At 37.2% G+C, this 15372-nt stretch overlaps 1 protein-coding gene across 1 annotated transcript in view; it reads right to left on the bottom strand.

Annotated features, from left to right (window-relative positions):
* THADA (THADA armadillo repeat containing) overlaps window positions 1–15372 on the bottom strand; it is a gene marked incomplete in the record, with an annotated part of 349766 nt that overhangs the window by 279535 nt on the left and 54859 nt on the right. Inside the window, 1 exon segment of the mRNA XM_072409779.1 lies at window positions 39–148. Coding sequence (XP_072265880.1) covers window positions 39–148 — 110 coding nt within the window.

Here is a 15372-nt window from a genome sequence, read left to right as displayed (position 1 = left end):
ACACTTTACCTGCTGGTGATAACAATACTTCTCCTTACCCGATCAGCATGTCTGTGAGCTTCACAAAGCCAACGTACGCAAGCTCAAAAGCCCCTCTATGTCTGGATTGGAGCAAGTGGTGCTTGAAATATTCCCCCATATCTTTAACCTAGATGGAAAGTTTATAGAAATATTCAGTTACACAACCTGAATAAACATACAAAATAATACTACCAAGCAGATTTAATCAAATAAATGCTGTAACTCATAGCAAACAACAATAAAAAATGTAATAGTGTAAGGTTTTATTACACATTGGCAGATATACAAATTACATTGTGAAAATATTATACAAACAGATACAATCACTGAAAATATTGCATAAGGTAAGGAAGCAGAAAAGCAGAGCTTGTTATCCAAAGGAAACGTCATAAGATTAACTTGGATTACCTGCCAGACAATGAAGGAATAATGAAAATGAAATGCGCACTGTAACTGCTATAGAACTTAAGCAGACGAAGTTGGCTTGGTAAACCTAAGAAAAAAATATTTCCTGGAATATAAGTATTATAGATAGAGGGGAGTATGCAACCTCCTACCATATTGAAATGTTGGGGTCTGGTATGCTTTTTAACAGACTTGAAAGTTATAAGGAAGGAGGGACATCAATCCCATGTAAACTTGACCCAACACCATTTGACATAGTGTTTATAGTGGATAGGTTGTAGAGGCTGCAAAGTAACATGGAAGCACTGCTATGAATGGTGTTAACGCGTATTTCGATATGGTAGGGGATTGCAAACCCCCTATACTCTGAGGTATAGGGTGTGTAAAAGGTATTTGTCGGGGGGTTTCAAAATTGTAAGAGTTTGCAAATCACCTATAACCAAAAGTACTGGGTGTGTCAGGGATATGGATTTTATAAAGCCATGTCTACACTGTTTTCACTGTTCAAGGGGATATATAATGGCTTTGTATTGTATTGGGAAGGTAAAAATTCTTTTCAGGTTCTTCTGCCATACAGGAAATCATTAGAGTGATTTCCCCTCACCTCTGATCCTGCTGACAATATTTTACCAGACAAAAGTGAAATCTGGAACAAAAATTCTGAAACAGAAACAGAAATGTTTCTTAAATTTTCAGAAATTTTATTTAATGGAGTAGAAGACTATTAGCTATGTCAGTGTTCAATGTTTCTCTAGTTTCCTTTCAGGTGAAATTGTTGTCAGGAGCCCCAAATATTATATTGGAAAAACGGATTATTTTCTAATCTCACATTCATTCAGCCAGTGGAGTTCTAGGCTACTTTTTACGTTTTCCAGGCTATCTTTGGTTTTGCTTAAAATAATTCCCTAATCTGTTACATTTTTGACCTCCACACAAAGAGTTTGAAAAAGTTACAGACTTTTTCTGGAGACTGTACCTTGATTTATAGCTCTTAGTTTAATAACTGATTGGAAGTCAGTATTAATAAAACAAATTTGTTAGTAGATGTGATGCCAAAGATACTCAAGCAATTGTATGGGATTCCATAGCAGCATTTCCCAAAACAGCCGGTCTTTCTTTGCAGACATGCTTTTAGATAAAGTCTTGGACTTCAAACAATATTCAGATAACTTGATTAGGTTAGCCAAGCTTGAAACTGTAAATCTCTAATCACCAGCTTCTAAAACCTCAATACATATAAACTACAGTGGCCACTTTGAAAATTCACGATTCAGGCAAGCGTTTATTGCAGAAAGGGACTGCAAAAACTATTTTTATCTGCATGATTTCCCCCAGCTATGAAATTTCACTGCATATGTGCAGGTGAATGTTTCTTACCAGGGTTACCTGGCAATCCCAGCTTCCATTGTATGTCTCCAGACTGAATGAACTCCTGCATGCCTACGGGGGAGTCATGTCATCCCACCCCAGCCCATCAAGATAGCCGAAGATCAGAATTCAGAAGGAAAGTCATGAAGCTGGCTCTACCATATGGTGTTGGACTCAAATGCAGGTATCACTGAAGATCAATCAGCCACAGTTGGAGGAAACCCCTACAAACCTCTGGAAGATCCCTGGAGTTCTACAGAGCCCTGTTTTAGAATGGCTGATTTAGGGGGAAATGGGAGGCATAATAAACTAAAACTAACCCTCGGGACTTTAAAGATTATTTGGGAGCATGTTGTACATAGCTCTGCTATATATAATCTAATTTCAACTCTAGAAATACACATCTCTGCTGACAGCCAGCATTGGGGGGCAGACATACACAGGGGAGGAATGAATAGAAAGAAACAATGACATGACCAATTGAAATATATGGGGGAATAATAAAAAAAAATTTGAAACAGTATTTGCTAATTCCCTTTTCCCCTATTACAATGTACTGACCAGAAGAGATTCATGTTGCTTCTGTGGAGCTTAACATTACTCGATAACTTTGATTCCAAGTTTTACCCATCCAGTCCTACTCAGGTAATTTACAGTAATTGCTTTCATTGGGAGGATATACCCCAAATTTTTTGATGTCCAACAATTTACCTGAGGTAGGGAAATCTGTGAAATGTGTCAGAATGCAAGTGGGACTAATTTGTTACAGTTTCATGTACTTATCCAATTGTTTCACAAAATGTGTTGTACAGTTCATGTATTTTAGTGTCAAATAAATTATGATTTTATAGTGATTTGAGGTTTAAAGAAATTGGTTTATTAAATGGTGCCTGAAAAGTCCAGTAAAGTTTTTTGATTAAATAAATATGGTTTAATATGTTTGGATGTGGACCATATACACCATTTTAGCATAAAATTCTGTTGAAATAGAAATGCACATCTGTCATACTGTAACAATGACCCACAGCTGAATTCATCAGAGCAAAATGTAATGCATATTGCATTACTTCCAAACTAATGGAGTTACATTCCTTAGTTATATTAAAGTAGAAGAAAAACAATTCAAGGTCCAGAATATAGAAGGAGAATATATCATAAACCTATCAAATTCAGCCGCATTAAAAAAAAATATTGCTGGAGCATTCCTTTTTGCAATTTATGTGCAGGTACCCCTATAATGCAATATATTGCATCCCCATTCTAGGGGTGAAAGGCCACAGTAGCACAATTTGGGAAAAAGTAGGAAGCTGTCAGTTGGTTGGAACCTTCATTATCTACCAAAAATGTAAATAGTACCTTTGAGTAGAATTACCCTTAATTGCAGTGCACCCTTACATATATACAAACACAACCACAATCACCACTGTAATTAATACCACACAACACTCTACTTGTCAGAATTATCTACTTGTCCTAATACATGACTTTCTAATAATCATTTTGTCTCTCCTGAAGTAGCTACAACAGGTTAGAAGATATTCTTTCATTACTTATTTAACTTATATACAAATACCTAAAATAATCAAACAGAAACTGCTATGAATTACAGGTCTGGAAAATAAACCAGCATGTTCTGGCTGGCCCTGATAAAGCAAGACATCTGTGCAATGTCAAATGTTATCAAATACACAAAATCTCGGAATTCCTGATTCACCCACCGCTGTCCGCTCGATAAGAGAATCTAAAGAAATTATGAATCATGTGTAAGGGGAGAATTAAAGGGAGATGATGAACAATAAATGATTGGAAAGATAACAGAATTTCGAACTCTCTAAATCTTGATAATCTGCACAAATGGTGTTGGTACCACTTGGTGCCTCCTGAAATGGCAACAGCTACCAGCCACCATTCCAAGAATTTCTTGGAGCAAGACAAAATCAGAACTAAATGTGAGACCATGAACAATGGTCAAGGGAAAGCCAATCAGTTACACTTGTTTGCAAACCCTGCCAGTGTGCTGGTATATTTGGACAGCTTGTTCCACCCTGGCAGTGTGCTGGGACAAATGGGCAGATTATGCCAACCTGCCAGTGTACTGTGCCATTCTCTCAGTATAATGTGACAAAAGTGACAGTATGTGCCAGTGCACTGGGACAGTTGGACAACTTGTGCCACAACAAGCTGCTGACAAGCTGAAAGTATGACAACTTACCAACAGCCTCATTGATCAATGGTGTTAACAACGACGATTAATTTACACATTTAAGACAATCTGCATTCAAAATTTTACTTTAACCTAAAGTCCACACAGGGCAAAAAGAAACAAACACTCTGTACATATTACCAATACATGCACATTTTCCCATCCCTATTTAATGTATAGCGCTGCATAATATATTGGTGCTATATTAATACTGTTTATTAGTAATAATAATAATAATAATCATCTCTATAGAGTAATAAAATGAAATAAAAAAATTATTGTCTACAAATTTACAAGGAATATCTAAAAATGTTCAATGTGCCTAATCATTATCCTTAAAAAAGTTGCCTGGAATACCTACTGAAAAATAGTGATGTTTATGGGGTATGTGAGAGTAGCTGTCTATCAGTGTGTAATATCATCCGGGGCACTGCTCTCGCGGACTTTCATTTTTGGGAGAAAATTTGGGTGATATCATTACTGTGCTGCTGACAGTTTCCATGCTGAAAACTCTGACATGAGTTAGAAAAGCTCTGCTTCTTCCATGATGGCCACTTCAACACCCAGACACTGCAAAACAGGGCATCTTAGACCAGTTGCACAGAAAAATGGTCACTAGCCAATAGGCCTCTGTTCTTGTCTTTTAAAGTTTGGTTACTCTTTAAAAAAAAGGGGGGGGGGGAGGGGGATCTTGCAAACAGAAAAAACGTTCCAGTGACCTCCTAAATTGTTTTCAGCAGTGTTGTCAGCCCTGCCTTAATTCTTTCTTGCTGAATTAGAAAAATAAATTCAAAATACCCAATTTCACTATGCTTTACCTGAAATGTTTGGGATTGGTGATTGAGTTAAAGTAGAACAAAACCGTCCGACTCATCTGGTTTGTGTTCTAGAGCCGGCGCACCATCTGCCTTCCAATGATTTTTGTCCGTCTTTATCCCAACACATGTACGAAGAATGCCAGGAATGTAGGGCAGGTAGTGGTTAGACAGGTAAGTCACAATTTTACAGAAGGGATATCGCTTCTCTCTTTCCACAAAAATGACCTGCCTGATCATACAAACTTAAAATCAGAACTTTAGTTCCACTTTAAACAATCAATTCGAATGATACAATCAGCTGAGTCTTTGTACCATACAATTGGTTAAAATATTTACGTATATAACAAACCAACTTTAAAGAAAAATCTACAAATGCTTGTCAGCCAGGCAACTAACAATAACAGGAGATCATCAATGGCTTTTTAAAGCCTTTAAGTGTTGATCTCACAGCTTTTGCAGTATTGTCAGCAGGGACTTTAAAAATGTTGTTTCTAACTGAATTTGGTAAGGGGATAAAATTATTCAGACACAATAAACGGAACTGCATTTTGAAACAACAGCCATGTGTGGGAACAGGAGCCTGTACGTGGGACAAGATAACCTCACAAATACCGAAACCAAATTAGAAGCAAAATATTCAAAACACTCTCTTGTTCTCATATTCTCACGTTCTCTCCACTGTGTACTCTTGACGTTTTAAACACGAAGGAACCCTTGGAAAAAAAAATGTTAAAATTGTAGGGAAACCCTGTAAAACAATTACCATATCCACAGAACATTAGTGTGGGGGTCAGTGAGAGGAATTCCTCTTGTAATTGCTGGCCATTGGGATGAAGGTCACCCTTACAGATAGCCAAAAAGATCATTGGGGGGGAGTCAGTGGTAACGGGCCTGAGAGGCAGAAATTGCTAATTGCAACCTCTTTAGGAACCCTAGGGATCAATGGAACTGTAGTTGAGAAACATTAGTCTACTATTGGGCCTAGTTTACCAATGAATGTTTTACCCCATGTTAAAGTGCTCATGATTGATTTTTTTTTTTAAATGTACCAGCACACACAAAATATGTTTTTTGGGTTACAAAGACAACACAGCCTGCAATGTTTGGTGACTTTATGAACAGATGCCAGTACAAGCGCCTCCTCTTTTAGGCACGCTGTCTTTTAGTGAAATTTTAGAGGAAGCAGAGGGACGTTCGGGACAAGGTCACTACTACTGATTTATTCATGTGAGCAAATTTCAGATTGAGTTACTGAATTCTGTAAACAACAAGTGCTAGGGAGGGTCATAAAACCACATGAAAAGGGGCCAACAGCTCCCTCGATTAATAATATTAACCAGCACATTGCATCCGCCCTCACAATGATCACAAGGACCACCAGGATAAGGAGTGAATATCTGTGGTGGGGACACGGATAGAATGAAAACCCAACAGAGATGGTAAACCCACTCCACCCATACCAAAATAGTTTTGATTTTACTTTTACTAACCTTCCTAATCCATGAGTTTCTATTCAAAACTTTACTGGTATTAGCCAAAGTTTTGTGGCGCCTTCATGTGAAAAGTGGCCATCTTATGAGAAGTGCACATTTTTAATCTTCCATTTTAGGATAAATATTTTTCTTTAAAAAAGGCTGAATGAAGGTATTACTTCAAATAAAAATATACCATTAAAGACCGTTAAAGAGCCGTGCCTTCTGGGAAAATTCCTTTATTTTATCCAGGATGTCAGCCTTTGTATTTCAAACATTGCAAAGTATATTACCTCACAGAGTTGTGCCAGGCCAAAGACACTCTTTATTTCCAGTGGTCTGCAGGAACTGGACTCTTTTATGTGAGATTTATGTGAGCATTAGGTAATCTTACAGCTACTCTTTGTGCAAATATTTGCATTTGCGCACTTTGAAAAAGGCTAAAAGGTAGAGTATGTTTCTGAAAGCTGTATAAATGTTTCTTCAAATTTTGGGTAATTTCGCTACGGATTATTGTTTTCAACAATTTTCTGTGAAGTTAAACTGCAGCTGCAAAGATTTTAGTATAGTTAGCAGATTTCTACCTGCTTCTATTAAAAATGGAAAACAAAATACCTATAGAATGAAGATATTTTCCAGAATAAAATATTCTGAAGGGGGGAATAAGGTCAGTGCAAAACTTGTCAATCACTGTAGCAAATCAGCAATGTGTCAGGTTCTCTCTACATTTTACCTAGCACAGGAAGTTGGAATAAAGACAATAAAGGCGATTTCTTGGAATTTCTGTAACAAGATTCCAGTGCAATGAAAAAAACATTTTTAAGGCTGCTATCAGCTGTCTGGATTTATTTATTTCAGAATACAAACACAGCTTAACCTTAACTCAAAAAACAAAACTCACCAGAAGGTAGTACAGTGTTCACCACCTGGCTGTTTTTGGGTGGTTACTGAAGAGTTGGATCACAATACAGGGGTTGGTGCTTACAATTATTTCCCACCCAGCTTAATAATAATGTCTGGGTTCAACACTGCAGTGCTATTTGACATTAGAAATGTGCAGTCTCTTTTGTCAAAAAAAAAAAAAAAACTAAAACCCTGACTCCTGGTGGATTTTTGTGTAGACTCTGAACTGTACAGCTAATGCCTCGCAAAGTTTAGAGTTCAGCTCTATGTGTGGTGAGCTGCTGGGGATAATGTAAACCGTCCGCTATGGAGCCAGTGAAGATGGCGCCTTCCTGGGGTGCCTGTCATTGCCTAAGCCTACGTACACACGTGCAATAATTATTGTTGGAAACGAACGATTAACGACCGATCGTCCGATAATTGTTAACAAAAAAAGTGAACGACTGGCCAACGACGCCATTGAGCAAGGAATGTTGCTGGAAAAGCTCGATTGTCCCGGCAGGTCGGATTGGGCGATGATCATTCGCTGTTCAGGTATTGTGGATTGTTCTGCGATACACTTTCTCCTGTACATGTCAGTTGCTGCATCATTCAATCAATCAAATCTAGTAAGTGTACATTATTGGTGGATTATATTTGAACGATTGTATCGTTTCAGCATGTACAAAATTGTGCACTATAGGATTGTTTAAAATATACGTGAATAATCGTTGATCAGTCGTTAATCGTTCTAACAACAATTATTGCACGTGTGTACGTAGCCTAAAGCCGACTGTACACATGTAAATGCTTGCCATAATCAGCCAGTATGCTGTGCATTATTGCTTATTATGGCAGAAGCTCCCCACCCACCAACAAGTTTAGTTGCGTTTTAAGAGCATTTGGTAACAAATTCATATTTCTAAAGTAATTCTGAGTATGGGTTTGCCCCAAAGGAAATACTTTTACTTTAAAGTTAAAGTTTCCAAATTAGGGGTGCTTAAACCATTCTTAATTATGATCCAAAAGGATTGCTCTAATAGGTTTGTGTGCCCCTTTTACAAAACTGTGAAAACCTCCATCATCAGTTGGACATACTTGGTATTATTCTGATTTTAGAGATTTTCAAAGATTACTTTAAGTAGGAATAGAAATAAACTGACTGCAGAGTTACATCTCTAGGCAGGTAAAACCCTGCACCGTTCTAGGGTTTGAGGAATCATTTTAAGGAGCAACCCTGAAAATTAATAATTTAAGTGCATGAAGAAATCTAAAACATCAAGTCATTGCTGGTTTTCAACTAAATCATAATCATGGGAAACAGGAAGACAAACTCCTATGGGACTAAAAACAGCAGAAAGACATTAAATGGGAATACAGTGAAAAGCCTGCAAAACTAAAAGATAAAAAATAACTGAATAAATAAAACACCATCTTCAGAAAACTTGTATGTGGAAAAGAATGAATCATTGCTAGTCAGAGATGCCAAAAAGTTAAATGTTTGAGCTGAGTGAGGCCATGCTCACGGAGGATCTAACAGCTAGTATTAGACTCTAATGAAAACTTCCTAGAAACTTGGAGCGTGTGGGTGCTCTTTCAAGATTCCCAAGAATATAAGCGCCACCTGGACCCTCCCATTTAAAAAAAAATGTAATGGCTAGAATTATGTGTAAATTGTCATGTGTATGAGGATAATACACAGACAGAACAAAGAGGTGTTTGTGTATAATGTGTGATATTGTCAAATGAAGACACCCCTTCTTATGTACTCCCCCAACTACTTACCTATTTGATACTCTACCCTATTGTTATGTAATATTTTTGTTTTCGGAAAAATATTTCAATAATTAAAGAAAGTTTTAAAAAAAATGTTTGAGCTGAGAACAAGTTGACCATTTTTGAGTTGTTCAGTATAAGGCTGAAATCTAGTAAGAAAAATTTACCTCTCGATAAATGAATTTTTTGATATATTAAACAGCAACTATATTGTTTTTCACACACAACTAAACAAAAACCATTAAATGCCATTATAGAGCTCCTCCAATCAAGTGACTGTGCCTAGACTGCAATAATGCTGGATTAGTCTGCTGAAGGCAGTGGGCAGTATTTCCTCCTTTGTGACCAGTAAGACAAATGGTAAAAGGCAGCGAATAGGGGCATACAGAACATTTGTGACACAGCTATGAACTGAAGATTATAGTGTACATGACATGTTCTAGCCCTGGATTTTGCCTGAACAAAAGTGGTACCATTCCTTTTAGCAGAAATGCAATTTAGCCATTTTTTCAGGTATCTTTGGAAGAGTGTATGTGTGATGCCAAGTCAAGTGAAACTGAAGTAAAAAAGTAAAGATCTACTATGTCAATGTGGAAACTGAAATTTTAATGCCTAAGATGTACACTAACAAAGTACTTTTTGTCTATAATTCATCCTGAAAAACAGTAAAGCACTCCCTGGAATGTAAGTGCGCCTAGGCACCTTTGTGCTTACAATCTCTGATATATAGATATGCTTATATCTGAGATCTTATGTATTTCTTCTTCTGCTAAATTTACAAGATTTACCTATAGACTTTGTACAGCACTGCATAATATGTTGGTGGTATATGAATACTGCTATATAAAAATAATAATAATATTAATAATAATAAATTGTCCTCTGTCTTCCTTCTGCCCTTTTTGAGAGAGAGTTCAGTTTCTCACTGTTTTTTAGATAAAGTCTGGGGGTGTAGATAAGTCACCTGTCTGCTTCTGATCTCTTGGGATTTTTAGCAGTAAATTCTTCTTATAATTTGCTCTTCACTCTATTTCAACAAAGTAGTTTCACTTCCTCTTCCAACAAAATGTGAGTTACCCATTGTTCCAACACGTGATGCATTCTTCATGATAAAAATTACAAATTTGTCAGAAAGATCATTGCACCCTTTTATTCACTGAAGTATGTAGACCTTAAAAGTTAAATGCAAATATTGCCACCACAAGAAACCCTGAGAGGCATGTGGAAGGTAAAGAATATGTAAACTCCATCACTAGACTTTCATATAACCTTTACATGAATTTCCACTTTTAAAAATTCTCGATCAGGCAGGTCATTAGAGGGACAGGTGAGATCCCTTATGCAATTATCTCCTCAATCTGCCTGGATACTTCGGAAAATGTCAAAGAAGTTGAGCTGCAATACGAAGCTATCCCGGCTTTCCCTACACATTCCGGGATTGGGTGAACTCCTGCTTGCTGAGCACATGTCAACTGATCATGGCTTGGGAATGGCTGAAGATCACACTCAGAAAGAGAAGGGGGAAGATGGTGAAGCCCTGTTACTGGACAGGGACAGGTAAGTATGCATGGGTTTAGATCCACTTTATTATGTTATTTTAAGAGAGTTTTGGATACAATTAAACAACACTAGGTGAATATGCCATAAAGGTTCAAGTTAAAGTACTTTCTGTTTTAGAGGTGACAACATTTCAGTTGTGTCCACGTGTTGTCACCACACTGGCACAAGGGCTTTCGATGGAAACTACAAGCAGTCACTTCAACTCTGCACAGGCATAACCCAAAATTAAAAAAAAAAAAAACACAGCAGCACTACTTCACTGTCTCCTAGTTGCACTCCAGTGTTGTCCCTGTGTTATATGCACTTCCATTCCAAACTAACACTATGTACATGCATCAAATGATTCTTCCACCACATGAACATTCGGGACCATCTTGGGAGAGAATTTGACATGTGTACCAAGGTCACCAGACGTCGTTTAGGGATCCATGAGCGACCAACAATGATTGACCGCAATACAAGTCAGTGGAGAGAAGCACTGTGGGGTGCTGTACACACAGAGGGGAGGGTGAGTGAACAACGCTCGTTGGTTCATCTATCAATCTAATGAAAGATTGTTTACAGCAACAATAATTGAATGCATGTACGCAGCAGAAGTGGTGACTCAAAGCCACATTGCACTGGAATGCTCAATCACCATAAGTCAGCAATTGTTAGATGGCACATAGACAAAGATTTTTGCAAAAAGACCGCAACAAAGAAATCAGTTGCACCGAGATAAAAGGTGCAACAGGGTGGCTGAGAGATTAGAACGCTTGCCTTTGCAGCGCTTGGTCCCACGATCAAATCTTGGCCAGGACACTATCTGCATGGAGTTTGCAGGTTCTCCCCGTGTTTGCGTGAGTTTCCTCCCACATTCCAAAAACATGCAGTTAGGTAATTGGCTTCCCACAAAAACATTGACCTTACACTGTGTTAAAGACATATGACTATGGTAGGGACATTAGATTGTGAGCCCCGTTGAGGGACAGCAAGTGACATGAACATGGACTTTGTACAGCGCTGCACAATGTGTTAGCGCAATATAAATACTGTGTAATAATAATAAAAAGGTGAAAGTATTTAAACCATCTAAGAAACACATTGCTTTAGAAAACAGACTTACATTTTTGATAAGGTTAGAACAGTCAGCTATAATGATTATATTTCTCTTGACATGTGTAATACATAAAGCAGAACATTTAACAAACAAAAAAAAGCTCGGCATTCCAAACATGCATGTTTTAAACGCAGCCTACAAGCAACTGATTGGCCAGTCAGATTTTGGCCTGGACATACTTCCAAAACACCACCACAATTTCAAAATAATGCTATAAATCAACATGACCACAACTAATCAGCAGGAGCACAGCCAATAGCCCAGTAAACACAGCTCAATGCAGGACACACAGCTGCTAAACATGTGAACATCTTGCAAAAACAACATGCAAAATAATAGTAGCATGACTACTGCTTTCACAATGCAGATACTGACAACACCTTGAACAGCACAAAACATTCTCAAATGAAAAATGAATGAAATAAAAAAAAAAAAAAGTGTTAAGTATTTTTTTTACAACCCTTCCCCCATTTCCCACAAAAAAAGTTGGTTTTGTTAAAACCAGATGGAAAGGAAAGGTCAAGAATTGAAAACAGAAAACTAATAAATCTTTGATATTTCCAAATGAAATGCTTGTGGTAAGCTAATTTCTTGTAAACACTTTGCTTATGTCTGCTGAACAGTCCCAGATGGTGTTCCAGCGTTCATGTTTTCAAATATGTAATGCCGCTGCAAGAAACATTGAGGAAAAAACACAATTAACAAAGCTCAATGTTTACTGTCTTAAATGTTAGCAATAAAAAATCCACGAGATACATCAGAAAAATAGCTGTTCTGGGTGCCAAAAACTTTTCAGGTTTTTTTGATTAAATACATCTGTTGTGTTCATACGTTGCTGGCAGCCATTTTGTCACTTTTGACAACACTATTTTTTTGGAATTTCATGAAGAAAAAGTCTTGGTGTGATTTCCTTTGGTTTGGAGATGGGGATTAAAGAAGCACTCTAACATACAAAAAAAAACCCCCGCTTTTTACCGCCCCCTATAATTTGTTCCAACTTTCTAAAGTAAGATGAGAAGACAGTAAAAAAAAGTGGGTAACTGGTCCGGACCATGGATTTCAGCAAGTATGCAACTGTGGATGTGTGTTGTACAAAAATAAACTTCTCCTTTATTCTCAATAACAAAAACAAGTCAACTTTAAACTATCTAGATGCACTTAGTATGAGAGTGAGTGCTGGAGTGAGGATTATCAGGGGTTCGGGCCCTTTATAAAGACATCCTTAATATACCATGCATGGGGAAGATGACAGGGTCTGTTTAGGTTTCTGTAATGGCTGCCAGCATAGAACATAATGCACAGCATTACAAACATTTTAGATCTACATTTTATGCTGTGCCTTAATACAATATTTATGAAAGTTACTGATACCCACTTTTATGTGTTTTTTTTTTACTAAACTTGGCCTGGTAATTTGACTGAAAAGATTTAGTCCTGCATATCATCGTTCAGCAAATTGTAATATTTTCAAATGAATGAGCTATTTGGCAAGTAGCCGGCATGCTTCAAACAATATGTATATGTGTGTATATATATATTCACATATATGCAATGCTGAAAAAATGCACCAAGAGAAATATAATAGCATCAAAAATTATGTAAAATACTTGCAAATTAAATCCCTCAAAAGGAAAAATCAAGCAGAGCCTGGGTTTTGGTTACAAAAACTACAGCTTTCCAGTGATTGCAAATTGGCGTATTACCATTCTTACCCTCCACCCCACTGCTCAGGAAAGGCTTGCACGAAACTAAAGATCTCAATCTGTGACAGTTTTGACGGGTTTAAAACAGCTCTTTTAAGCAACAGAAAAAGCCGTAAAAAAAAAAAAAAGTTAGGAGGGGTTAAAGACCAAACATTAAAACCACCTGCTTAATATTGCCTATGCCTCCCATGAACCCCCAAAATTGCTGTGACCCAGCAAGGCATGGACTCCACAAGATCTGAAAATGTTCTGTGGTATCTGCCACCAAAACCTTTGAAAAAGGTTCATTAGGATACAAGGGGCCTGACTTATTAAAGCTCTCCAAGGTTGGAGAGGACACACTTTCATCAGTGAAGCTGGGTGATCCAGCAAACCTGGAATGGATCTGTTCCAGGGTTCAAAACATTTTCTAGCAAATAGCAAACTACTTTGAAGGAATCCATTTCATGTTTGCTGGATCACCCAGCTTCACTGATAAATGTATTCTTCCCAGCCTTGGAGAGCTTTAAAAAAAATCAGACCCAATGTCTCTGCTTGCCTCAAGTGCATCCTGCCACCATCTATTTCTTGAGCAAATGATGCAAATGCACCCAGCCAACTATATCATCTTAAAAAGGATGTCAGTTTACTTTCATATTCTATAAAAATGTGGAAATGGATCAGACAGCTATATGTTGTGGAATGTTCATTGACATATTTAATGTTTCTTTAATAAAAACCTATTGAAATCTAAAAAAGGATGTCATTTATCAGACCAAGCCACATTTTACCATTGCTCCATGGACCAATTGCAACAAAGTAAATAATGTTTTGCACTTCACATGTCATTGTGTTTTATGTTTTGTCTGATTGGTGTAGGTATTTTGTGTTTTATGTTTTTTCTGTTTGGTATAGGTATTTTGAATGACATTTTCTTATGCTTAAGGAACATTAGGCCCTGAAAGAAATTAAAGACAGAGGCCCTGATTTATTTAAGCTCTCCAAGGCTGGAGAGCATACACTTTTCTGGTGATCCAGCAAACCTACAATGGATCTGGTCCAGGACTGAAAGCATTTGCTAACAAATAGCAAATGACTTTGAAGAAATCCATTCCAGTTGTGTTGGATCACAAAGTTTCACTGAAGATAGTGTATCCTCACCAGCCTTGGAGAGCTTTAATAAATCAGGTCCAGAGACTCTTAATAAGGCCATTAATTATCACAATAATGAAAAAACTTTTAAACTAACCCTTTTTCCACGCGTACGGAAACCACTTCTCAATATAATGGTTACAGCTCATAAACAAATATCTAATGCAAAATCGGTGAACAAAAAACTTTCCAGTTTGTCCCCAGTGGTCTGGAATCCCTCCACGGGATGCACCAACTTGACTGCCACAATTAAGCGAACTTGGGCTGTTGACCCATGCCAAGCCAAATATATTTCTGCCATTCATACGGAAATTAAGACTGATTACTTTCTGCATACATCAGAAACAAACACATCTACCTCTGACTTGGTCCAGTTCCCTATGCTAGTCAATTCTCTTACAGCTGTACAATGCTACAGCTGAAAAACCAGTCTGGTTACCAGTTCTATTATTATTGATACTGATGGTTGTATTTTATACATGGTATACTAACAACATCTGTGTAAAATGTACAGTCAGAAATTAAAAAATTACACATTTGTGAAAATACACAGTAATCCCACATGGTAAGCTATCTTTTCATAACAGACATTGTTTTTTTTTTTTCTTTTGAAACAGGGCTAAAGCATACACCAATATATTATTTTTACTGTGTTACTGTTCGCTATGATTTGCCTCAGGTCCTCCTTTAATAAAAAGATAGATTAGCTTGGTTTGGAAGTAACTTCAGGATTTGTGCCATACATACACACACATGGACAAAGAACCATTTTTGCATTTCCTTTTTAAACGGTGTTTCTTAACACTCAGAGGATATATAACAGACATCAATTTCTACCATCCATATTGTTTTCATTAAATGGCACTCTGCTATATATAATATGGCTGCATCTATTGTAAAAACAGCAATTTCTGAATTACACAGAAATTCCAAG

Source organism: Pyxicephalus adspersus, chromosome 4 (assembly GCF_032062135.1).
Source record: "Pyxicephalus adspersus chromosome 4, UCB_Pads_2.0, whole genome shotgun sequence".
Taxonomy (NCBI): domain Eukaryota; kingdom Metazoa; phylum Chordata; class Amphibia; order Anura; family Pyxicephalidae; genus Pyxicephalus; species Pyxicephalus adspersus.
Note: the sequence above shows the minus strand (reverse complement) of the source record. Positions and strands in the feature narration are given on the sequence as shown.